General features: G+C 42.3%; 1 protein-coding gene across 1 annotated transcript; it reads left to right on the forward strand.

The window, feature by feature from the left end:
- Positions 1-18,967: 18,967 nt before the first annotated feature.
- CBLN2 (cerebellin 2 precursor) lies at positions 18,968-24,295 on the forward strand. Its single transcript, XM_007190107.2, has 3 exons — positions 18,968-19,324; positions 22,205-22,324; positions 22,566-24,295. Exons 1-3 carry the CDS (start codon positions 18,968-18,970, stop codon positions 22,761-22,763), a joined length of 675 nt encoding a protein of 224 aa, XP_007190169.2. The 3' UTR covers positions 22,764-24,295.
- The last annotated feature ends 1,847 nt before the right edge of the window (positions 24,296-26,142 follow it).

Below are 26,142 nucleotides of genomic sequence, written 5' to 3' on the forward strand. Positions count from 1 at the left end.
GGAAATTGTGAATGAAACTAGCAATTTGTTATACTTTCCATATCCAACTGACAGAAGAGAAGGCCCTTTTCTCATGTTTTTCTCTGTCATGGACTGCTGAGAAGTAATGCAGACAATGATGGTGGTGGCATGATAATTTTCTGCAGCTTTCTGAAGCTTGCCAGTTGCAAAATTACTCCTGGTGCAAGTTAATAAATAATGTATGCACTGTTAATAGATCCAAATTCTTAAGTTCCTGTTAGAAAGAGACTGTGCGAAATCATCAGAGAAGTGCTGTATTAAATTGGAGTAGGTAGGAGGAAGAGAGAGAGGTTGAGACAGAGAGAAAAGGAGAGAGGAAGAAAACTGAACATGTGTTCAAGTCACGGATGCTATTTTTACTGTAAAGACCTAAAGCTAATAAATTTTAAGTAATCAGAAAATTTTGTTCCAAGCCTTGAATATTTTTATATAACATTAAATATTTATATAATTTATATTTAAATTCCCTTCCAGTTTGAAAATTAATGTCTCATATTCCCAATAACTTTATGAAAATTAATTCCAAATATCTGATTTCTTTGTTTTGCTTCCTGATACTGACTTCTAGACTACCTTTTTTTTAACTTAATGGAAATACAACATTTATATATACCTAATATATATATACACACACGTATATGTATATATACCTCATAAATATCTGTATCTGTCTTTCATCTCAATACCACTTACACCTATTACGCGATGTTATACACAGTAATTGCGTCTTTTTTAAAACTTTCATAATATAAACCTTCATGTTGTATACATGTCTACTTACAGGGACCAGCAAACTCTCTCTATAGTTTAGGCTTTGCAGCCGTGTTTTCTGTGTCGCAATCACTCAGCTCTGCCACTGTAGTGAAATCAGAAGGTGATTGATAAACGAGTCAGGGTGACTGTGTTTGGTGTCTGGGTCATAGTTTGCCATCTCCTGTCCCAAGGAAAATGTAACCCGATACAAAATTTATTCCAAATTTTTCCTATAACCCCCCAGGCTATTGCAACCTTTTTTGAAGGCTTTGGAAGTCCTCCACTGGCTGAAAAAGCATGTCACCTATTGTACGTTAGAGGCACGAAGACTGCCCCGCCCTCTTCGTGGTGCACGTGGTGGCTTGCTCGGGTACCTGCTAGAACAGACAGGAGTCCTTTCCCCTCCTGCAAAGGTGGTCGCTCTCCATGGCAGGTTTGCATTCCCAGTGCAGGAGGGGACCCAGCACCCGTCCTCCTTAGGCAGGATGGCTGGAGGGTAGCTGGATGTGTGTGCACACAACCCTTTGGCTTCTGAAGAACAACTGCTTTGTTAGGTGCTGCCAGTGAGAAGAGGGGCCAGTTGGGAGCTGGAAGCATAAACATCATCCTCTGTCTCTTCTCTGTTCAATGAGCTCCTTCCTGGGTTCAGTGCAGAGAGCTGATACTATTATCCCCATGGAGAAAAGGACCAAAATGATAGACATGTGATCAATGAACATATAAAAAATTAACAAATGCCACAGAGGAGAGTGCCTTAGACTGACTACAAATCAAGGTGTTTTGTATCTTTCTTTTAACAACCTTTCAATACACTTGTTTGATTTCAGCAACACCAGGGGACAGCATTTTAAAATGACTTTTCATCTCCTATACCATGGGAAGTGCCCTTTCAAAGTCTAAACAAAATAATGTCATCTGTGTCTGTGTGTCACCCAGCTTTGCATTATGCTCCAAAAAGTCAAATGGATCTGTTAACCTTGGATGCCATTTTGGATCCAGGCTTGTGGCTGTGATGAAAGGTGCTTCCTTCAAATGATTTTCAAACACACACCCAAACCCACATTGACCAAGTGCCCCATCCCCTTGTCCTTCATGTTACCCTCTCCTGTGATGATTAAGGGAGGATTTTTAAATTTAAATATTCAATAATGAGTTATATTTTATATTAAAATGGAAGCAAACCATAAACACATAAACACTATCAAGTCCAAAACAGCACCCCCGAGGGTGTATGGTCTGAGTAAGTCTTTCCCTGCTTCTCAGATTTTTTGAATGCTCATTTCACCTGGTCCAGGCAGGCTGCAGGGAAATCACCTTTTTCACTTAAGGAAAATGAACTTGCAAATCACCAAGAGAATTGGTTAGTGCCCCACTGCTGATTGTGTTGCACAAAATATCTAGTGTAACGCTGAGTGAACACCCAGAGCAATCACATCAACACTCTTAACCTCGCTAGCCCAGGGAGAACCGGCGGGCTGTGGGATGACTCACTGCTTCAGACCGCACTTTATAGCTTTAATTTCTACTGATTTTTTAAAATTAATTAATTAGTTTATTTTTGGCTGCATTGGGTCTACATTGCTGCACGTGGGCTTTCTCTAGTTGCGGTGAGTGGGGGCTAGTCTTCATTGCAGTGCACGGGCTTCTCATTGTGGTGGCTTCTCTTGTTGTGGACCATGGGCTCTAGGCTCATGGGCTTCAGTAGTTGTGGCTCTCAGGCTCAGTAGTTGTGGCACACGGGCTCAGTAGTTGTGACTCGCGAGCTCTAGAGCACAGGCTCAGTAGTTGTGGCGCACGGGCTTAGTTGCTCCACGGCATGAGATCTTCCCAGACCAGGGCTGGAATCCATGTCCCCTGCATTGGCAGGCAGATTCTTAACCACTGTGCCACCAGGGAAGTCCTTCTACTGATGTTTTAAAACATTGTACATACAATAACACGAGAAAATATTTGTAAGATTACCTATAAGTTAACTTCTGATCCTGGAGTGGCCCTTGCTTTTCTTATCTATCTTTTGCTGCAATTCTTGCTCTCCTCTCTTGCTCTTTGGACAGCTGTATTGCCAAAATGTAGGGCTAATGAAGCAATAGGACCAGCTGCTGGAGTAAATGGAGCAGAATCCTTGCACGTCCTCCCACGAGAACATCTGCGAGTTTGGGAGGTCCCCAAGATAACCCTCAGGTTGAAGGAACTAGGCAAAGCTGTTATACTCACAGTTACAATTTATTACAGGTAAGGCCTATAGAGTATAATCAGCAGAGGAAACAGTGTGTAGGACAGGTCAGGAGAGACCATGCATGGGGATCCCAGTCATCCTGTCCCAGGGAAGTTAGGCCAACAGCGATTATGTGTCATAGCAGTGATGTGTGACAACACTCAAGGAGTATTGCCAGCTGGGGACACTCACCCACTCACTGCTGTCCAGAGATTTTATTGCGGGTCAGTCACATGCACGTAACTGGCCACCCACGTGGCTGATCTTAGTCTCCAGCTGCTCCAGACGTCACACTGATACCAGCTGGCCAAGGCCCCCCCCCGTAGAACACACTGTGAGCGTAGAGTTCTCCATGAGGATGCTCAAAGTTGTAGGCATTCCACATTCCTTAGGGGAGTCCTGGGTGGTAACTTCTTTCTCGCTCAGCTCCTCTAGGCACCACTCACTGCCGTGTTTCATGCAATCTGTTCATTTTTTTAAACTGAAGTATAGTTAATTTACAGTGTTGTGTTAGTTTCTGATGTACAGCAAAGTGATACAGATCAGTAATTCAGATATACAAATTATTCTTTTTTCAGATTCTTTTCCATTATAGGTTATTATAAATTTTTGAATATAGTTCCCTGTGCTATACAGTAGGACCTTGTTGTTTATCTATTTTATATATAATAGTGTGTATCTGTTAATCACAAACTCCTAATGTATCCCTCCCCCACCTTTCCCCTTTGGTGAGTCTGTTTCTCTTTTGTAAATAAGTTCACTCATGTCCTTTTTTAGATTCCACAAATAAGTGATCTCATATGATATTTGTCTTTTTCTATCTGACTTACTTCACTTAGTGTGATGATCTCTAGGTCCATCCATGTTGCTGCAAATGGGATTATTTCATTCTTTTTTATGGCTGAGTAGTATTCCATTGTATATACATACCACATCTTCTTCATCCATTTATCTGTCGATGGACACTTATGCAACCTGTTCATTTTTGCCACTGCTTCATCCTTGAATAGCCAGTAGAAGAATAGAATCTCTCTGCTCTTCACACTGACCCTCATTCTTACTTTTTCTCTCATTTTCACTTAGTTTGAATTTATTTGAGAAAAGAACAAAGATGTTGTATTTAAAAATCAAATTAAAATAAAGCAAAGGGGGATGCACTGTATTTGTCATATTTTATTTGTCTACATGGCAAACAAAGATAAGGGTTCCACTGGAAATATTATAGGATAGAAAATAATATACTTTCCTTCTTCAATAACTCTCTAGATGTCAATACAATAAGGCCAAACATTTCAGTTTTTATGAGTGTAGTTTGAAAGCATACATCTGTATATCATTTGGTTCATTATCTCATATCCTTAATTATAACTGTTGGTTTTAGGATTTCTTTCTGACGCCTGCTTGTTATCCCAAGTCTTTCATTTGGTTCTGCACCTTCAGCTTATAAAGCACTCAGAATCTATCCATCACTATTTTTTTGCAAGGAATACCTTCATTTCCCTTTGGTCTTACAGGAAATAGTCTCAGTAGTAAAGTCTTTTCATTACTGAACAACTCCCGTGCACCTTTACTGCTGTGCAATAGAAATAGTGATAGAAACGGACTTTTTAATGCTGAGTCATTACTACCTCTTCCTCAAGCCCACACCAAAATTACAGCAAATGGGCCTTTAAATCACGAGGAATTTTCTCTCTTTTTTTTCCCCTTAATTCTTTTAAAGATAATAGTAACTTTTAGCTATTACTAATTGAAGTTCATATGCATGGGGTAAAACATTCTCTGATATAGAAGTAGAAAACCACTAACAATAAGACCAAGTTTAGAATTTCAGATCTGTCATTTTCTAGCTACGTAAGATATTTTCCCTAGATGCTTTCTTTTTCCTTTTTGTCTGAATAATTACCATCAGTATAAGAATTCCAAACTTATTAGCTTGTTAAAGAGATTAAATTAGATCCAGCCAGTAGAGTCTAGGTTATGCTGCAGTACTCAACAACTCCAAACTTTAGTATCTTATAACACAAACACCTGTTTCTCCCTCATGCTACCTGCAGATGGTAGTAAGTTACGGTTTCTGTTCCATATCTCCTTGCCAGTGACCCGGGTGATGGAGCAACTGCCAGCCTAAACACTCCGAGTTGCTGTGGTAGAGGCGAATAGCTCAGTTCTGGGAACTTTTTTACCAGCCAAAAGCCACTGAAGCAACACACACTTCGTGTATCTGTTCTCCTGAAACAGCACTGCTCCACTCAACCACAAGGGGGCCCCAAAGTGCAAACTCCCCTTGGGAACGATTTAGTGACGGAGTTACGGACCCCATCCCTAAGTCAGATATTTATGTAGATCGTTGCTGAGCTCATAGTAAGGATCCACGGAAGTTTAGGTATCATGGTTATTACTTTGCCACAAGACTATGAAGAAGTCACATTGCTGGCCTTTCAGTTCCTCTGAAGAGGGAGGGATTTCTAAGCAGTTGCTGTTGTTTAATTTTACATTTGAGTTTAAAGAACTTTAAAAATGCCCATGATAAATAAAAAGGAAAGAGATTATTTAATATAATGTGAAATGTGGTTTCAGATTTTGTAAAATAAGATTATACATCCTCCGCCCCGACACTCGTGCGCACACGCACACTCAAATGTTCCTAGTGACTTTCTCTGATCTTCATCAATAGATGTTCCCCCCCCCCCCAAAAAAAATAACTAGTTTCCTTCAACTGATTACGTTAAACAACAATAAAAAATTTTTGAATACAAATTGAAGCGGTTGTGTGACATTCTGTGTGTTCTCCGGTCGCCAGCCCCTTCCTAACAGGACATATTCAGAGCAAAGCATTCCCCACTTTTGACACAACCCTGCGCCTTTAGCTCTTTGCATAGCTGATAGTCAAGGATTAAGGGAAAGCAAATGCCCTTTTGGACCTTTTGTTTTTTCTCTTTTTAAGCAGTAGTGAGGAGGAGTGGACCTACACAGTGGTTGCAGTGGTGAGAGATGAGCCTTCATACCTTTTTTTTCTTTTTTTTAAAATTTAACCTTTATTCCGGCTTTGCCTGACATTTTAGCTGAAGAGTAATCAGAGATCGCATTTAACGTTTTGTCACGGAAGTTCTTTCATCTGAATTTGCCATTTTATTTTCTTTGAGGCATTTAATTTTGCTCAGTTGGTGAGTTATTTAAGCTCAAATTCCTGTATTCCAGTCTTCTCATTTAATATACCCAGGTTAATAGGAACAACCATTTAATATGTACCACTTTTCAGTAGTAATTCTAAACTCTGACACTTAATCCCTTTTCTTGAAATTTAAAAGGGAAGGGAACAATGGTCTCACTTAAAGTAACTAGAAATCATCCTCCTCAAAGTCTCTCTTTTTTTTTCACAATTATTGTTTTGATTTGGTCAGAAGTCCCAAAACCTGGCAAAGGAGTTTACTTTTCTCTTCAAAATTACTCTTGTCATTTTCTTCTGAACATCTGCGAGGTAAATCAGGCATAATAGATTTCAAATTTTATAACACATTTCAAATTGACTGCTTTCATCACAGCCAAACCAAAATAAGAAGAGCGTCATGAAAACAACAAATATTAATAGTCTTCTGATTTTCACTCCCTTTAACAGTATTAGTCATGTAATACTCTAAGGATTATGAAGAATAAATTATAAAAGAGATTATGTGATTAGTTTTTAATTCTTTCCCTGCAGGATTGAGAACCAAAGGATACTATAATATTTCCTCATTATAGAAATATGCACTTCCCTAGTAATATAATCGATTCTCATTGAGGCATGCTAGTGAAGGATAGGCATAAAGCTGAAAAATGAATCTGACAGTTGTCTTCAAATCTCCTTTTAGCCAAATGTTTCAAATCTCTCCCAGTCCATGCCTTTTATTAGAGTTTATAACATCAATCGGAATTAATAGTGTGATTTTTTGTAGGTCAATTTACATTTTCTGTTCAGCTTTCTAAACTTGAATTATGGACTGCAGTCTTGTTCTGTGTTCATCACTCCATTGCACCCCATAGTTTTCTTGCAGTTAGATTATATAGCTACCAAGTGGTAAATGAGCTGTTGCTACTAAAATGATATAAAGATAAAGATTTGTTTGCGCTTTCTGTCACTAAAATATATTTTACACTCATTTATCTATTAAAATTACACTTTTATTGAGTGAGCATTAATACACACATACACATGTGTAGTATTACAAGTTGCTAGTCCATTTACTAAGCTTGTCTGTTGGGACCTCTTATTATTTTTCCTGGGCTGTATCTCTTATTCGCCCTTTATGCCTGTAGACAGAGGTTTGTGGCTTCTTTCATTTGCTTGTTTCAATTTTGAATCCCCTGAGGGAGAGAGCTGTGGGGATTCCTACTCTGAACCTCTGAACTATTTCAGGAACTCTGAACTATTTCCCAAAGTCACCCTTGGAGTTGCTGGCCCTGGGATCCATTTTGGCCTTTTATAAATGAAAAAGTATGTCACAGGTCTGCAGCCGTGGAGAGAGAGGCCCCGACATACACTTTCTCCTCCCCGGTCCTGAAGTCAGCCCTCCCTTTCCCCTCCTATAGACAGCATCTGCAGAATCCAATCCATTCTCCTCGCCACTGCTTTGCACTTAGTTCACATAGATACTTATGTCAGAATACAATATATTCAGAAAATGTACTTCATGTCTCTTAGTAAAAACGATTTCCAAAGTAATGCAGTCACAGTAGCAAATTAAAAAATACAGAAGCACATAGGATTAAGTAACACTAATAATATAATTTCCTGCCTGACACCTTCCTAATGCCTGTCATCACCTTTTTCAAAACAATTTTTATTTTTCTCCCCCTTCCCCTTATGATTTCCCAAAGTCTAAACAATATGATTTACTGTCTATTCATAAATTTATCAACTTTATTCAATGTCTATTGATTTCCTGCTGAAAAGATGGGGATTTAGCTCAATAACAATAGCCCCCTCTATTTTTCCTCTGACAATCAATGTTTAAAAGAAATATATTATTTTAATTATATCATTTGTTGCTTTTATCCCTGGAAATGATGTATTCTTTTTCCATAATTTTAGTGAGTATCACAACATCTTTTATGAAAAATGAGATCATAAGTGTCACAGTTTGGGAGTTTCACTTGTGTTTTTTTTTTTTTCCCATTATCAAACTGATGGCCTCATATTATGAAAAGGTTGTTTCAAACCACACATTTCAGCAAGAAGTTTGTTGATTTTTTTATAAATTTTGAAAAGAAATATGAAGTATTAGATATCTGTATGATAGCTTAATTTAAATCTCTTTCTTCTATTAAAAAATCACTTTCTCTGGGGGACATGTTAATAAGCGGTGAGATTCAGAACACTGCCAGAACAGTACAGCCAAAAGAGAAACACAAGGCTAAGAGAACAAGGAACTGGAGAACAAGCTTAATAACAGAAAACAAAACAAAACAAAACCCAGTAGTTGACTTTTTTACATGAAAGATCAGCACAATTGTACAATCATGAGAAAGTTGACCTCCTAAGTTTAAAGCTTCACTTGAGCTTTCTTGCTGTATAAAGTGAGTCAGGAGATGAGGACAATTTATTTCTTTAATGAAATAAACAGCAGTACTAATGAACGTTAACCTATCTGATTAATATGTGCTTTACATATACTATGGTACTCATATAATTTCACGTTATGTACATATCTATAAATCTCAGTAATTGGTACACTATTAACTGTTGATTACTTTTTCATTCTTGTTTCTACAAAACTTACACCACACCTGTGTATAAGGTTAGTGACCTTAGCATCAATACCGCTCTGTGAAGATGTGCGGACTCAGATGAAGGTGTGCACCTGGAGGGCATACGTAAGGGCCAACCTTCCATTTCTGGAAGCTTTGTCAAAATTTCAGTCTGCCCCTTCTACTCAATTCTATTTCAGGTAAGAGTTATATTTTTCAGAAATACAAAGGCTCACAAACAGAAGCGCAGTATTAAAACAATTTCCAATCTTCTGATTGCACATCGGTGCCTCCTGGACCAGGCTACCGAAATTTGAAACCTCCATAAACCTCCCTGCCAAAAAAAAAGACAACAAGCAAACAAAAAACCAAAATCTCTTCAATAGTATTTTTCTTGGTGGGTTAATAAAAAAATTATCTTAACCTCTGAATTTTTTCTTTACTTATTTAAATAATTTTGCCCATTAGCCATTTCTGAAAGTGCACAGGAAGACATATGACAGAATTACCTAAAATTGCTATTTAACGAGCAGCAGGTTTGATTTATCAATGTGCAGATAGAAGTAGAATTCCCAACAAGCAAAGGTGCGTGTTAGATGTGTTGAAAAATCACAAAACAAAAAAAGTCACAGTACGTGTTTGCGAAGAATTTACAGTTTGTTGGTTGGCAAGACATGTAGATAATTAATCCTAGTGCAGGACTCACACATAAGCACCATCAGAGATGTGAACAAGACAATAAGAATATCACCATACATCATTTTAGGGAATTATTTAATGCATGGAAATAAATCATGAAATATATTAGGATTAGTCCAACACTTAAAAACTATTCTGTGCAGAACATCTTAACATTATGAATTAAACCAAAACTTAATCTAATTCTCAATATATACTGAAAGCTTCCTAAAGGCACATAGAGGATTTGAAAAAAAAAACAAAACTTTTTTAAAATAGTTTTTTGTTAAAAAAAACTATTTTTTTAAAAAAAAAACTTTTCTGTTAAGTAACACAATTTATGTTATGCTATTTTGCATGATATGAACTTTTTGTTTCAGTATTTTTGAAAGCTAGTAAAAATATGTCCAGTTGCTTAGGGTTCAGAATCTAGGAAATTTAATATGAACATCCCTTCACTAATGGAAGTGCTTATGTTTCTTTTGTCAAAGCTTGTTTTCCCCATGACCCCACCCGACAATGTCAGCTCTCAGACTTAACTATCTCTCCATCCTCTGATCTCTCAGCACTGAAGAGAAATCAGCGCTTTTCCTGACATTTTGCATTTTGACTCATTAAGTGTCTGTGCTTATGGTTTCCTCCAGAGAAATGATACAGTATAATATGTGCCTGAGAAATAATAGAAATTTTAAAAATGTTTGTGCTTATTGAAAACGATGAGGACGCTTAAGGGAAATCTATATACTTTCTTGCAGATTATTAGGAGGAATCAGAACAAGGATTTATCAAACGTCAATCTAGCCAACCTGCCAAGGGATGCATTTGTCCCACATTTTGCTTATTTTAAAGTTAATTTTTAACTTGCAGACTTTCTGGTAGTGAGTCAACAGAGCCCCCATCTCATATAAAGAAGATTTTGATACTACAACCGGGAGAACATTTGCTTTTGTATCTGTTCACCAGTTCTTAGCAGATTCTAGTATTAACCCCAGTCTCCCCTTGACCTTTGCTGCCAGGAACCATAATATCTTTGACTCAGGAGACAGAAGGCTCCTACACATTTCACAGAAACCCATCAGAAAACTCTCATCCCTAGGTGGATGTTTGTCTAGTGCTTTGCAGATGAGCTGAAACCCCTTTTGTGATATTTATGGAGTAACTCCTGGTAGTACCATCGTAATCAGGAGTATAAACAAACAGTCCCTGGCTGTGAATTAAAAACACATTTAGAAATCTGTCTCTCCTCTTACTCGGTTATCTTTAAGTTGTCTTGCCAGAGTTGAGCTTTTAGGAAAGCAAAAAATATTTTGTATAAGATTTTAACACAAACACGTTTTCTTTTCTTTTTGAAATAATGTGTATAGAATACAGCACATCAGACTTGAAAAAACAGCCTCAGCAAACAATAAGGAAATGTAGCAGCTGTAAACCACACCGTTGGATACTGACTTTCAAGTTTATTATATGATCCCAGGCCATCTCTGTATGTGAGTTTAACTTCTACTTAACCGTATTCTGCTCATAAATGTCTTAACAGTACACCTTCAGAATATTTTTCAGGTGCTGATTAATGCCCTATAAGAAAAGAGGAATAGATATTTGCTACTCTGAGTGTCGTCTGCAGGAGAGCTGGCCTCAGCTGCGAGCTTGTTAGATATGTAGAATTTCAGGTCCCACCCAAGGCTTTGTGGTTTCGAATTTACATTTTTCACAATATTTCCGGGCGATTCACGTGTTCATCACAGTTTGGGAATCATGGGCATGTATGACCCCCTTCCTTAATTTTCTCTCCCTCTTTTCCTACATGAATCTGCTATTACTATACACCCCCATAGCCTGGGTCAGTCATGTTGAAGAAAGTAAATGAGGAAGGTGGGCAGTGGGCAGCTATGGACCACAGACGCCGTGTGTACATGATCAGAACCAGAATTCCGTGGTTGCTGGCTCACTGCCTGCTCAAATGACGGGGCAGCACATCATTCACTTTCAGGTAGAGAAACATTTCTTAAATATATTTGTTTCTGCACTCTGATCTCTGAGCAGAAGATAACCATATTTCTCTGAAAAACTTCTGATCAGCATAAAATGGCTCTTATAGTGGATTACATCAGAAGAACAGCTCCCAAGGGATAACCAGAGGTTCTTAGCTTGGGCGAGGTGCAACTCAGTGAAACAGTAGGCTTCACGTGATTCAGTATGAAAACACAAGAGTCCTATGAATGCTTACTTAATATTTATTTATGATGCTCTATTTCCAAAGAATAGTCTCAGGATGAACAGTTACTATCGAGCATGGAATAATTAGTTATTGCTACCAAATAGTTCCTGAAACAACCACCAAAAGGCTGTATTCAGGTCTAGGCCGTGTTGGAGTTACATTTCCTCTGTGTTGGGCTTAAATATTCCCCCCACACAGTCCAGTTCACTGCAGCTACACGATAGAAAGACCTCCTGATTCTCAGGTCACTGAGGCGATGGAAGGTGGGTTAGCCTAGGTAGGCTAGGAGATGGTGAGGAGGGGTCACTAAGGTATCTGCTGACTCTGAATCACCACATTCAGGTCTCACAGCTCCTGCAAACAGAACCTACCAGGTGGTTCTTCCCTAAACTCCCAACTTTTCACTCCTTTAATTCCAACAGATCCTGTGATTTGTTGCTTTTTGAGGATGTAAACATGTCTTCTGGTAGGCACAAATAGCCTCTATCTTAAATGACAATTTGAAAATAAAACATATTTCAGAAGCCAAAATGGTTGTATGCCTAGTATTTTTAAAAAGGCTTAAAGATAGCTCCAGAATTTTTGGACTTAATTTGAACAATTACAAATACAACATGCTTTTCTAATTTTAATTCTTATAGGGGAACATTTGAGAGGGAAATACACATTGAGCCATCACCTCATAGAAAATTTCTGAAAGTACAAGGGAGCAACCAGTTTTGTTTTTTTTCTTACACATATACGTTCTTATTCTGAAATTGGTTTCTAGGTAAAAATATATGATTTATGTCTCAAAATGTTCTGACTATAATGAGCCTTGAAAACACACATGTAGCTCATTCTAAAAGGAAAGTCACACAATTATACTATAAGAAAGAGCTTTTAAATAAATTTTTTAAAAAATCAGGAAATGCTTTAGCTACATGTTAATGATTCTTTGCTACTTTCTGAACCAATAGAATATTTTTTTTTCTAGCAAGAGTTTGCAGAAGAAAGTTTCACCTAGCAATATTATGTATCTTTTATTGAGAAATAAGAGTTGACAAAAGGCATCCTTGTTTATAAAGACTTCAGTTTTGATAGAATTACAATGACTGCCATTAGGCACTTGACCCAATTTGGTAAAGCACTAGAGACATTTCCTATCATAAAATAGAATAAATTAGATATTAGGATTATGTAAGACAACGAGACATAGCTGAAAAGAATCAAGATAAATTGTTTCTTTTCCAACCAAGAGTTCCTGTGTCTACTGGTGTACCATATTTCAAATATTAGAAGTCCATTAAGTTACTAATTTGCCTTGTATACTAATGCTAAGATATGCCTTGTTAAGAATCAAGGAGCATGAAACATTGGCATAACAAGAAAACAGACTACTTCGTATATTTTCAATACCTTTGCCTCATAGAGTCTCATAAACCTTAATATTTACCCCCAAATAGATAACTAGACTTTTTTTTTAAGTTTAAAGGGCATTCTAGAACCATAAAAAGTATCCTTTTATAATGTTATAAGTTCATTTTGTAACATTGGAAAAATAGTATCACATTGTGGCCAAATGTTGCTCTGTATTTTATCAGTTTGCTAATAAAAGTAGAATAAAAACTTATATTTTTGAAGAATCTTCATTGAATGTTGAAATGAATGTCAGAAAAAATAGCTGGTATATGGTCTTTAATAGTTCAGTATGCTTTTTGAATGGCAGAGGTAATTTGTTTAGTGTGATATGACCACATAATGCAAACAGTTTTAACTGACTTGAATTCAGCTAACCTGGGATTTCTGTCAACAAATTTTTAGCGAATTTGACCAGATTATTATGATTTTTTAGTAATTTCAGTCAAAAATTACAAACCAGTTGCTTATATAGACAAACTTTTCTTGGTCTTCCTGTTGAACTGAATTAGAACTGGCTTCAAGTTTTAAAGACTTTTACTTATTTTGGTAATTCATCAGATTGAAGTACCCACATAACACTGAGCATTTACACTTTACAATTTAGCACGTATAACTTAAGGAGTGTGTAATATTTAGAATTATTTTCCACATCTTAAAATGTTCTAGAATAGCATTATGCCACATTGGAAATATATTTACTAATAATTTTAGAAAATTGTATTTTTACTAAAGTAAGTAAAAATAGAACTACCATATGATCCAGCAATCCCACTCCTGGGTATATGTCCAAATAAAATGAAATCAGTATCTCGAAGAGATACCTGCACCCCCATGTTCATGCAGCATTACTCACAATTGCCAAAATATGGAAACAACGTCAGTGTCCTTCAAGAGATGAATGGATAAAGAAAATGTGGTATTTATACACAAGGGAATATTATTCAGCCATAAAAAGAAAGAAATACTGCCATTTGTGACAAAATGGATGAATCTGGAGGACCTTATGCTAAGTGAAATAAGCCAAAGTCAAAACTATATACGTGGAATTTTAAAAACAAAACAAAACAAAAACAAAAATAAAGCTGATTTCATAGAAACAGAAAATAGAATGGTGGTTAACATGGGCTGGGGGGGATGGGGTGATGTAGGTCAAAGGGTACACATTTTCAGTATAAGATGAACAAGTTCTGAGGATCTAATTTACAGCATGGTGACTATAGCTAATAATACAGTATTGTATACTTAAAGGTGCGGAAAGTAGATCTTACGCGTTCTCATCACATAAATAAGAAAGAGGAAACTGTGTTAACTATGTGAAGTGATGGTTGTATTAATTATCTTGATCTTGGTCATCATTCCACCATGGATATGTGTATCCAATCATCACATTGTACACTTTAAATACATAGTTATATTTGTCAATTATTCCCTAATAAAGCTAAATTTAAAGAATACTTTGTTTATTAATGCTTATATATTTATGTTTTAAGGTATGTATATAGCTTTCACGTCCAATATTATGAAATATATAGCATATCATATTTATCACATATTTATCTAGGATAAAATCATAAATATTATGCCTTAGTTTAAATAAGCAAGAAAAGACTATATTGCATGCTAAAGATGTTTTTCAGTGATGGGTTCTAGCCAAAGAAAACAAATTTAAGCTCTATTAGAAATAAATACTTAGGACAAATGAAAGGAAGGGATCTTGAATTACCTTAGCCTCTCCCTCTCATTTTTTTTTTTTTTTAACAATAGAATACCTTCCTCTTAGGCTCTAGGTGACCATGTGTCTACTACAGGGTGATCGTGGGTGTTAAACTGTATGTTATATTCTAGATAAAGAAAATAGTGCGCTAACACATAATAGATGCTCAGTCAACGGCTGATATTTTTATTGTCGATGGGGATGTCCCTACACTTAAGAGCACAGAGTCTACTGTTACAGTACTAATGACAACAGTTTCTAGTAACAAGGAAATAAAATAGAAAAGGTAATCCCTGTGATAACTACAAAACATGTTCACTTTTAAATTTTAGTTATATTCTGAAAGTCTTTCTAAGCAATAATGGACTAAAATTTCATCACAAAGAGACAACCTAAATGTCTTATAGACAGAACAATCGTTCAATCAGTGAATAAATAATGTTCCATTTCTATATCAATCTGCTACTTTCACAATTATTAACTTCCTTCTAAAAATAATTTCAAGCCTAAATTTAAACCTAACCTGTTTTTCCCATCGGATAAGAATACTTATTGCTTTCATTCCATAATTAAGTCCCCTATATAAAGTTTTACTTTTTATACAAGTTAGACATTTTCGTTGCCTCATAGAAAAGAGGTTTGGTTTTATTCCCTCCAAAGGTGATGATCATGTGTGTTTGCATTTGCATTAGTCAAATGAAATGCTTATAGCATAACATTTAAGAATTGCTTAATAGAGATGTTATTTAAAGATGTATAGATGTGTGAGAGGTATTGTTACTTAATTAGCATCCCCAAATTGGTCTAATTTTCAGTCTAAGCTCACATTTCTTTCATAGATCTGGCGTCCCTTGCTATTTACGTTTGCACACAAACCTGTATTCTGTGTGGTGGAAGGATAGAGTTGTGCTTATTTTGACAATAAGAGATTGTGAAATTGATGCAACGTCGGAATAAAAATAGGAGAGTAAGAATCAACAATTTCCACTGTGTTAAACTCATACAAATGGTAACAAAATATGGTGGCTTTGAAAACGTTTCCTGACAAAGTCCAATACATCTGACCAGCAAGTTATAAAAATGTTGAAGCAAAGTACTTCGTTTTCAGCGAATATCCTTAGGGGGAGAATAGATTGGGGGGGCTATTTTGTCCTATTTTGCATGTTAAGTAGAAAACATTTGGCTCAGAAGTTCTTTTAATCACATTTTTACTACCATACTAAATACCTTGTCTCAGGTAATAATATGCAATTCCGTTTTCACTGTGCCCCTGTCTTCCTACGCATCTATTTCGGCGGAACTGATGTGAAGTCAATTTCATCTCGCGCTCTTAGAGACGAGGCCTTGGCAGTTCTAACGAGGGAGAGGAGCCATGCCCCAGCCTATGGGAACGAAGGCCTTGAAAACCCCCTACCTGCAAAGCCCCACGTTATGGGCTGGGACCAGAACCCTGGCTGAAATCTTCAAACGAAAGAGGGTTAGGTGTGAAGTCTGGAGGAATAAGCTATACGTTCATTCTGTTCTTCTGAACAGCACTGGCCCACTTACAGTTTATTTCTGAACAGCCTATCAGCAAAGGCATACTACGCAAGTCAAAGGACTAAGTTTTTTGTTTTTTTTAAAACGACGTCTTTAGAAGTCGGGTTATAAAGAGAGTGTCCATTTAACTATTGTCTTTGTTTAAGGGCGGCATGGACTGTACAGCCCAGTGGTCCTTGCAAAGGTTTTGAAGACAATGATAAGCGACGATAACCTGACTGCAGCATAAATCATCCTGGCAGAGTCGTTAGAACAGCGAAGATCTGCAAAAGCAAGGGTGCGGCTTCATTCTCTCAGGGGCAGGGCACTGAAGGAGACCGGAAAGATCGTTTCCTGCTGCTACATTTTTGCACAGGCCCGGACTACTTTGGGGGGTCCAAGAAGACCATCAGCGAGCCTTACCCGTGTCCGCGGGACTCCCCGGCTCTCCCCGAGCCCGCTGGCCCGCAGCCCGCGGCAGGGAGGCCCCAGCGCCCGTAGGTGGCGCCCCACGTCCGTGCTTGCGCTTCTCGCCCGCGCTGGGGGCGCAGCTCGGAAACCCGGCGCGTGTCCCCGGGTGGTGAGAGCTCAGAGCAGGCATTTCAATAACTAAGCGCTCGAGTGCCAGCGCGCCCCACCAGCCCCCAGGTTCAGGGGAGCAGAAGTAGAAACCCAGGCGGAGGCGCCCCTCTAATCCCTGCCCAAACCTGGCATTTCCCAAACCGGAGCTTCCGGAACCCCAGCTTTCACATCAAGATCCCAAGATTTTTCTCTTCATCCCAGTCTTCATTTTTTTTTTTTTTTTTTTTTTTTACGAAAACTGCTTTCCCCACTAATTATGAAAGTGATCACGCTATTCAGGATTAAGACTTGGAGGGAATTTGGAAAAGAAAAGAAAGAATCGAGAAGAAGAGGCGCGACCGGCGCTCTCGAGGTTGCCTAATTTCTGAAAGAGAGGCGTCTGGGAGGATTTCGCGCTGGGTGTTCGGGTGAGAGCGGGACCGGGGCGGTGCGGGGCGCGCGCCCAGCCCGGGAGGGGGCAGCGCGCGGGGTCCTCGGGGCGTCCGCGGCGCTCGGCGGTGCGGTCCGGAGAGCGGAGGAGAGGCCGGCACTGAGCGGGGGCCGGCGGAGGGAAGCAGCAGCAGCGGGCACGCCGGGCGCGAGGGCCCCTCCGAGGCTGCGGGTCCGGGTGCGGTGCGGACGCGGGGCGGGACGCGCGGGGCGGAACGGGGCGCGGAACGCGCCGCTGCGGGGCGCGGGCCGGCGCGGGAAAGCGGCGGGGCGGGGCGGCGCGGTTATTGGCCGAGCGCCGGGAGAAGGGGTCGCGCTCGGTGTCTCCTCCCGCCAGCTCCCGCTCGTCTTCTCCGAGCAGAACAAGTTCGCGGACCGCGGTGCTCGCCCATCATGGATGTTCCAGGTAACCCAGCCCGGCCCTGCCCTCCGCGATCGGCGCGTTAACTGCATTCGTGCGTCTGTCTCAATGAGGACCATCGCGGGTCTGCGTCTGGGCGGAGAGAGAGCGGGAGAGAACATCGAAATCATTTTGTTCAGGGGCTGAGGAGGGAGGCTACCCGTCGGGAAACAACTTGTCTCTTCTTATGAGGACTACTTAGGCAGTTGGCTGAGTTGTTCGGAGACTGCGGGCGGTGAGGGGAGACGTTTCTTTGCTTTTTGTTTCTCGCCTGGGTATTGGAGAGATATGTCTAGTTTAGCGGGGGAAGAAGGGGCCCGGTTACAAGTGCAGACGGGCGCGTAAGTTGGCAGAAAGCTGCAGAGGCTGCCTCCTGGCCGGGAGGAGAAGAGCCCGGAGTCCGGAAACAAAAGCTGCACGATAAGCCAAGCTCGGGGTTCCCACCGCCGGAATCCTCTGGTCCTGCGCCAGAGAGAGGGATCCGAGGGGCTTCTCCAAAGGGGCTCGCTGCTGGCAGGGGGGGCGCTGGAAGTGGATGTTCGGTTTTAGGATTTCTCTTTCTTTTCTGGTTTTTGTTTTTCCTCTTAATCTTATTCGCCCGAAGGAGCTTCCTGGGGATTTGTTCATGGGGTGGAAAACGGATAAGATCTTCACTAAATGGATTGCTTAAAAAAAAAAAAGTCTCTAGGTCGGAGAAATAGAGGATGAAAGGGGAAAGTAGAGAAAGGAAAAAGGTTTCTTGGTGTGGCTTTAGAGAAAATGCCTCTGAAATTAAAGCCATTAAGGCTTAGTGGATCTTTTTCTTTGCCTATGTCTTGAGCCCTCCTTTGCCTTGGGCGGAATGGGCCGGGGTGGCGTTGACCGCGTCCCCGCGGGTGACCGGCCCTGTCCCTATTGCCGAGGCCCTGCGGAATTGCGGGCCCCTTACCTGACCGCGCCCCCGGCGCGCGCCGCCCGGGAGCCCTCGGGGATGCCCTGGCCCGTGAGCCCCGGCGTTTCTCGGGACCTGTGTGCCAGTCGGGCTCTCCCGGGGGCAGTGCGAGGCACCGAGGGGGTGGCCTCCAGGGAGGGGGCCCGAGCGCCGCAGGGACCTGCTCCCCGCGCCTGCTCCCCACGCAGCTTCACCTCCCTGTCTCAGGGTTTGGGTTCTTTGCCCTGACAGGTCCGCTGGCGCCTTTCTTCTGAGGACGACCCCGGCCTTGACCATCAGCGCAGGGGACCGAGGCCAGAGGAGGCCACTCCCGGCCCCGCGCGTTCCCGCGCGCCCTCCCGCCCTCGCCGCGCCCCCGCGCGCCGCCCCCCGCAGCCCGGATGCCGGCGCCCGGCCGGGGCCCCCGCGGGCCGCCGCTGACCATGCCCGGGCGCCGGGGGGCGCTGCGCGAGCCGGCCGCCTGCGGCTCCGGCCTGGGGGCGGCGCTGGCCCTGCTGCTGCTGCTGCTGCCCGCCGGCTGCCCGGTGCGGGCTCAGAATGACACGGAGCCCATCGTGCTGGAGGGCAAGTGCCTGGTGGTGTGCGACTCCAGCCCGTCGGCGGACGGCGCCGTCACCTCCTCCCTGGGCATCTCCGTGCGCTCCGGCAGCGCCAAGGTGGCCTTCTCCGCCACGCGGAGCACCAACCACGAGCCGTCCGAGATGAGCAACCGCACCATGACCATCTACTTCGACCAGGTCAGCCGGCCGGCCTGCCCCTCGCCTCCCGCCCGGGGTGGGGAGGGCGGGGGGCCTGGGGGGTCGCCGGCCTCCGGGACGTGGAGTTCCAGGCTCTCCCCTCCTCTCTGCCCTTTCTCCCTTCTCCAGTAAGCTCTCCTGTTCACATTGTAGCTCTTTTAGAACTAATCAGCTCAGTTGGCACTCGGGGGACCGAGAGTCCTGTAAAGCTAAGCGTCCCGTAGAGCCGAGAGAGCTGAAGTAGATTTCCCGAAAGGACAGTGCACGTTTTGCTTTTCGCTGGTATGGGGGCCATCCTTTGTGGTGGATGGCCTTCTGTCACCCCACTGGCCACTTAGAGACCGAGCGCATTTAAACTCTCCCCGCTCAGCCCGCGGCTTCTCCGAAGGTCTCAGCCAAGGCTCCGAAAATGTGTACCTACTGCTTATTTTGGAACGGACTGGGGAGAGGATGCTTGTCTTCAGAAAAATAAGTGGGGAAGAGTGGGGGGGGGGGAAATAGCAGGTATGGTTATAGATAAACAAAACAAAACCGAGTGTGGTTATATGAATGCAATGTACGGTAAATACAATATACACAACGTAACATAAAATGCATATCGATGTCATACATGGCGTGCTTACACAAAGAAAACACAAAATGAAGAGCCATGACTTAAGTTGCTCTGGCCACTCAACTTCTCCCACTGGCTTCAAAGCAGAAGGGTCTGCGTATGATCAGGCTTTGGCAACGCCTCCTCTGGGTTGATGCTGCCCGGGATTAGAGGTTGCCACCTTCCTCCGTGTCCTCCCTCCCCACCTTGGTTTCTGTTGTTTTTCAGAAACAAACAGGAAACATTAGAGTGGTTTCCAAACTTTACCTCACCGTTCCATTCCTTTTGCCAAAATGCTTCCCTCACAGGGAGCTCGGGCTTACTGAGCACACTTGACTGAGTTCCTTTCTGTTAACCAACATGCATACCTGAGTGGGTGACACATCTGCACACACCAAAGCCTCTTCTTAGGCCAGTGTCTTCATTTGCTTTAATCCTTGTTAAGGATTATGTACTTGAAATTTGGGGAGGGGTGTGTACGGGGTGTGTCTCTCTTTAATCTGTTTTTTTCTTACGAGACATAAATGTCTTTGATTTAATTATGTCCAACTAAAGCAGACAGTGAATTAGTTTTCACAGCATTTTTACATCTGCCCTTTCATTAGGGTGTCAGAAAAACTCTGTGACGTAGGCAGGCTAAGTAGTAGTAGGATTCTAATTTTATAGATGAGCAAACTATGACAGGGCAGATTACATGATGTTTCTCTGGTTCCCCAGTTAGGGAGTAACTGAAACTTGCTTTTCTGGGGCCAGTGGGTGTTCTTCCGTCTACAGCAGGGCCCTGAATTTACCAGTTTCCTGAATTAGAAATGGAGGTGCGAGATTTGTGGTCGTTGAGTTGGGAGAAGCAGCGCTGAGGGCTTGGAGGGAGGAGGCTTTGTTCTTTTCTCAAGCCTCGTCAGGCAGACAGGAGCACAGCCTCGGAGGGCGGAGGACTCACATCCCGAAGCACATCACCTTTAACGATAGAGCCCGAGTGTCTCCGAGCCCTGCAGTCGAGGGGCTGAATGAAGTACTGCTTGGAGCTCCTTGAAGAAGCTGGTGGGGCGCAGTCCCCAGCCGTCCCGGCCGTTGTCAGTGGCACCCTGCCCATTGCTCTGGGAGCTGTGTGTGATCCATCTGTAATGAGTGTGTACAAAATAACAGCAAAGGGTATGAGGCTGAAATTTATTTTCTGAACAGATGACAGGGTCTCTAATCTAGGATTTTGTTGTTGCTGGCTGTTCGTTTTAAAAGCTGGGAACACCAGGCGGGCCATTTTATTATTGTAATTGAGCCATGCATGTGTGTGTGAGGAAGAATGGGGACAGGTCCAGACAGAGGGGCCATATTCCGCTTGAACATCTGAAAGGGAATCTGTTCATAATGGGGGGGACCCTCCACTCTCCAAGTTCTGCTTATGACATCCTGACAAGTCTCATCTGTCTTTTATTTGAGAAATAGCACCTGGAGGGTCACGTGATTTTGTATCTCGTGGCTCATTTTGTCATTATTCTCGCACCTTGCGGAGTTCCCACCGTTTGAGCTAAGGGTGTCCAAGCTGCCTTTCCACTCTCCCTTTAGTTGTCCAAGCTTATTTGCATGACATCATAGCTCAGCTTAGGGAGCAGACACCTCACGTGGAGTAAAGTGAGGGGAAATGGGCGCAGCCAGTGTTTATGGAGTGTGGTCTTTCACCCAGCAGCCTTTATTGAGCACCTACTGTGTGCTGCCGGCGGGGAGGGGCATGCCTGGGGCTGGGAAACAGAGAGGAAACCTCACACGGTCGGTCTGTTCTCTCCTAAAGCACACAGAGCTCGTCCCAAGCTTTATCTGACAGAAGTTATCTCACTGAGTTGGCCTCTTACGCCACAGCCCTTTCTCTGCCCATTCAGGACGGAGCTCTGTTTTGGTCCTCGCTTCACGTTCAAGTCCCCAGAATCCCATGGACCTCTGAACAGACTCAGTTACAGTGTGTCTACCGAGCTGATCGGCTTCCCTTTCTTTCTCTCAGCCCTGCCCACAGTAGCCACAATTTGCACCCACGTTTTCAACGCATAAATAAAATATACTCTAAAGCCATCCTTTTGAATTGCGATCCATTAGCATCCTTCGGAAATCAATTCCTCGGCAGGACGTTGCGCTCCGGGGCTGCTTCCTTCCTGGGGCGGCCTGGGCGCCCTGAGCAGGTGCTGCGGTGGTGCTTCAGCTCCTAAAGGGACGGGTGGGGGTGACTTTGTGAGTCTGACTGAAACACACGCGGAGGAGGGGCTTGCTCTGTGCGTGCTGTATCCCCTCTTCTTTTCCAGGTCTTAGTAAACGTTGGCAACCATTTCGATCTCGCCTCCAGTATATTTGTAGCCCCGAGAAAAGGGATTTATAGCTTCAGCTTCCACGTGGTCAAAGTGTACAACAGACAAACCATCCAGGTGGGTCGCTCTGACAGCTGGACACTTTTGGCTCTGGAGGAATAGTCACACCCTCTGCGAGGCGGGGAGAACCAGGGACGGGGGGTCGCGGGGGCCTGGGCACCAGCTGAGTCCTCTGGGTCAGGACTCCGCGTGGGTCCAGGTCCATGGCCAGGGTGGGGGGAGGAGGGGGGGGAGATGAGGACAAGTGGATGGAATGGGGTCCATCGTGGTCTGCTGAGCTTTACCTTCTGCCTCGCAGGTCAGTTTAATGCAGAACGGCTACCCGGTGATCTCCGCCTTCGCAGGGGACCAGGACGTCACCAGAGAAGCTGCCAGCAATGGTGTCCTGCTGCTGATGGAAAGAGAGGACAAAGTCCACCTCAAACTGGAGAGGGGCAACCTCATGGGAGGCTGGAAGTACTCCACGTTCTCGGGCTTCTTGGTTTTCCCTCTATGAACACAGAATCCCTGCCTCGCCCTGCCCCGCCGATGATGGGGAAGTTGCCATCTGGACCCAGGAGTTCACCCTTCCTAACACCCCGAACTTGCCAGAACAGGACAGCTTGCTTCTAGCCTCCTCCGTTGGACTGTTGTGGTAGAAGCATGATCGCCTTCGGGACCTCCAGTGTTTTCTTTGAATGTTGACCATGCCTCGGCAACCTGACCTCTAATTAGTTTTAGATGACAAGGTCTGAAGGAGAAATGAAATGACGGATCTGAGCAATTTGTACCTGCGATTGTAAAGTCAATATGGGATTTTATCACTGGGACCACTGACTTCTCTTCTTCTGTTTGTACCTGGCACCGCTGCCCCTGGAATGGCCCGCAGGCTGCAGGTTGGGTTCACAGCGAGAGCCCTGCCCATCACCACCGCCCGACAGTCCCTGAAACGTGTTCTCTGTGTGTCTGTTCAGCCTTAAGAAAAAGAATGGCTTCGCTTTCATGCCCTTTTCCTCCCCACCCCGGGTGGATGGAAGGACGTGGGAGGGGGAAGGGAACATTGTGTTAAGAAGTGCTTTATCCGGAGAAGCAAATTTTGCGCCATTGGACTGCCAGTTTTGTTTTGTATTGTTTGTGTATATGTGTGTGTGTGTGTGTGTGTGTGTGTGTGTGTGTGTGTGTGTTTTCCCCAAGAAACTACTTTTCTTCCGACACACAGCTCTCCGTCCACACCCCTGCTCTTATCTTTTGTGCTGGGGTGAGGAGAGAAAAATGTGTGCTGAATTCCTGGATGAGACCAAACAAGACAAAACAAAAAATGACTGTGTATTTTGTTTTGGAGGAGACCAAACCAAACAAAAGGTACCTGTAGAGCAAAGTGAAAATGACAAACGGACATTTCCGCTTATTCTTTCAAAGAGATTCTCTCAGAGGCACTTTTGGAACTAACAACCTGGATTTTTTTTTTTTTTTTTTAATTTACATTCTGGAATACTTTAAGAGACTGATGTTCCTGGGTGGCCTGAATCATGTCAGATGGGCATGGAAGCTGTGATGGCCAAGTCCCCGATCACATGGTTTCTTTGCTGAGCACACCTGGGTCTTCCAGGTAGCATGTTCTTGTTCATTTGGATCCACTTCTGGGTGAGCACACCGCGATCAGGTGCCTCAAAGTCGACGGGACCAACCAGTTCTTCCCCATCGGGATCCTCTTCTGACCCACCAAGGCCAGAGGGTGTTGACACTCCCCTGGGAGCACCTGGCGGGAAGCCACCTGGAAATCGCAGTGGTTGAAGGTGTCGGCAGAGGTGCCCTAGAAGCACTTTCCCAAATCCTTGTTGTTTGGCACCTTGTACAACAGTATTATTAAAACACAGCTGAGAGTTGATGGGTGCAGGATTCGTACGCCAAGGAAATGGCACTGATCCCAAAGCAATCAAAGAAGAGACCTCAAACCGGATGTTAATTTGTCCTTTGTGTAACAATGTAACCAAAATATTGATGATAAACAGTCATAATTTAAGATGCAGAATAAATGGGTTTGATGTCTGGCTTGCTCTCTCCCTCCACCTCGCCTCCCAACTCTCAAAATGTGTGTAAGGAAAGGCCAAGGATCAAGGGCATGGGGAAATTAAACCCATACTGTTTACTCTTTAGAAAATACACAGAAAAACACACACCGACATAGGCAGATCTAGCTTTGGGTCCAGATGGATATTGCACTCTTAAATATCTATTTTTCACACAGAAAGATTTGGGGGGAGGCATTATGTGAAAAAGACAGCATTAAAAAGGTTTGATGGAGAGGCAATCTGCTTTTATCACATTTAATCTTTGATGTAGTACAAGATCCAATCCAATATTTCAATCAGAGAACACAGATATACAAGAAACTGACCTTTGATGATCGCATCAGTTGTTTCTGAGATGTATGTGAGGATGGGTTTCATTTTCAAATAAATGCAGTGAGGATTCTACGCATGAAAAAATATAGTTGGGCTAAGGGTGTAAGTTTTACTGGCCTTAGGTGAAGAGCATAACAGGATGCAGAATTTAATTTGAATCAAAATGCTGTTACATTTTGTAAGGGAAACAAAGTATCAAAAAACATCAACTGAAAAGCATTTGGGATATTTTGGCTCTGTGAGTAGAAGACATACTCCTGACAAGAGCATTATTTATTAATGCTGGTAACATACACAGCAGGATCATAGCTAAGATTTTTCTCTGTTTTATTGCCCGTAGCTATTTAGTCCTCTTTCCCTCATTTCCTCAACCTTATGTTCAGTTTAAAACAAAGAGCAAACCGTCCTCAGTGAGAGACAGTATAGCACGTCTGAGACTGAAAGACGTATGAGAAGTTGTTATTTTTATTGCTTACTAATTTGTAATAGACATTTCTTCGTAGTTATAAATTTATTACATATAGGTTGTCATTTGGGTATACTGTCTAATAAATAAGTTATTAAATTGAGCTATCTAAAAATAAAAGTATGTTTCAGGAGTTGATTTTATGTTAGGAAGGAAAACTTTATCACTTTTTTTTTTTTTTTTTAAACGGATGCCAGAAACTACATTAGGAAGAAGCCAGGACATGAGTGTTTTTAAAGTTGTTGATCATCTCCTGCTGCCCCTGCCAAGGTTCTATTTGGCTAAGGAACTTTGAGGGAGATGAAGCTCTTGTGTATGGTGTATAAAAATATATAGGTCAGATCAAAATTTGAAATATATCTTTAACTGGGGAAAAAAGGGACGTCTATATTTGAAGCCCAATTTGAGCAGCCCCATCTCTGAGCCTCAGTTTCCCCATCTGTAGAGTGAGGACAACAGCCCCACACCTTGTGCCCAGCCAGCCCCCAAGGCTAATATGAGAATCACACAGAAATGTCAGAGCTACAAGGAACCATGGTGGAAAAAGGTAGGGGGAGTGGTAGGGAGAGTGTTTCCTGTCAATCAGATTTTTCAACAGGCAATTTATGAAAAAATATTTAAAATGAACACCCAACAGGACATTTTAATGTGAAAAGTAAATGTCCATATTCTCAAATAGCCTTTTAAAATGACAGCACTGTATTGAAGTCTCATTTGATTTTTAGAAACATATCAAAATCTACAGACTTTCATATTAATTTAATTCTCAGTTATGTTATTTGACTATCGTTTGTGGCTCAAGCCAACCTTTCTGTTCAAATATGTAACAAACATTTTATAAAAATGTACAATTAACATTTTAACACAAGTAAAAGATGAGGTTCCGATATTACGACGTTATAATAGTGAGTTGCTCTAGTTGATAAATGTTAATGCTACTAAACTGTAAATGCTTTTAAAACAATACTATTTTTTAACTTAAAATATATTCTAACTTGAAACACAATCCTGATGATTCAACTGTA

Source organism: Balaenoptera acutorostrata, chromosome 13 (assembly GCF_949987535.1).
Source record: "Balaenoptera acutorostrata chromosome 13, mBalAcu1.1, whole genome shotgun sequence".
NCBI classification, from domain to species: Eukaryota; Metazoa; Chordata; class Mammalia; order Artiodactyla; family Balaenopteridae; genus Balaenoptera; species Balaenoptera acutorostrata.

What these genes read in the sequence shown, in the direction of transcription:
- CBLN2 (XM_007190107.2), top strand. Translation starts at nt 18,968, where the DNA reads ATGCCGGCGCCCGGCCGGGGCCCCCGCGGGCCGCCGCTGACCATGCCC. An exon ending in TGACCATCTACTTCGACCAG is followed by an intron (nt 19,325 to 22,204) that starts GTCAGCCGGCCG and finishes CTTCTTTTCCAG; the next exon opens with GTCTTAGTAAACGTTGGCAA. An exon ending in ACAACAGACAAACCATCCAG is followed by an intron (nt 22,325 to 22,565) that starts GTGGGTCGCTCT and finishes TCTGCCTCGCAG; the next exon opens with GTCAGTTTAATGCAGAACGG.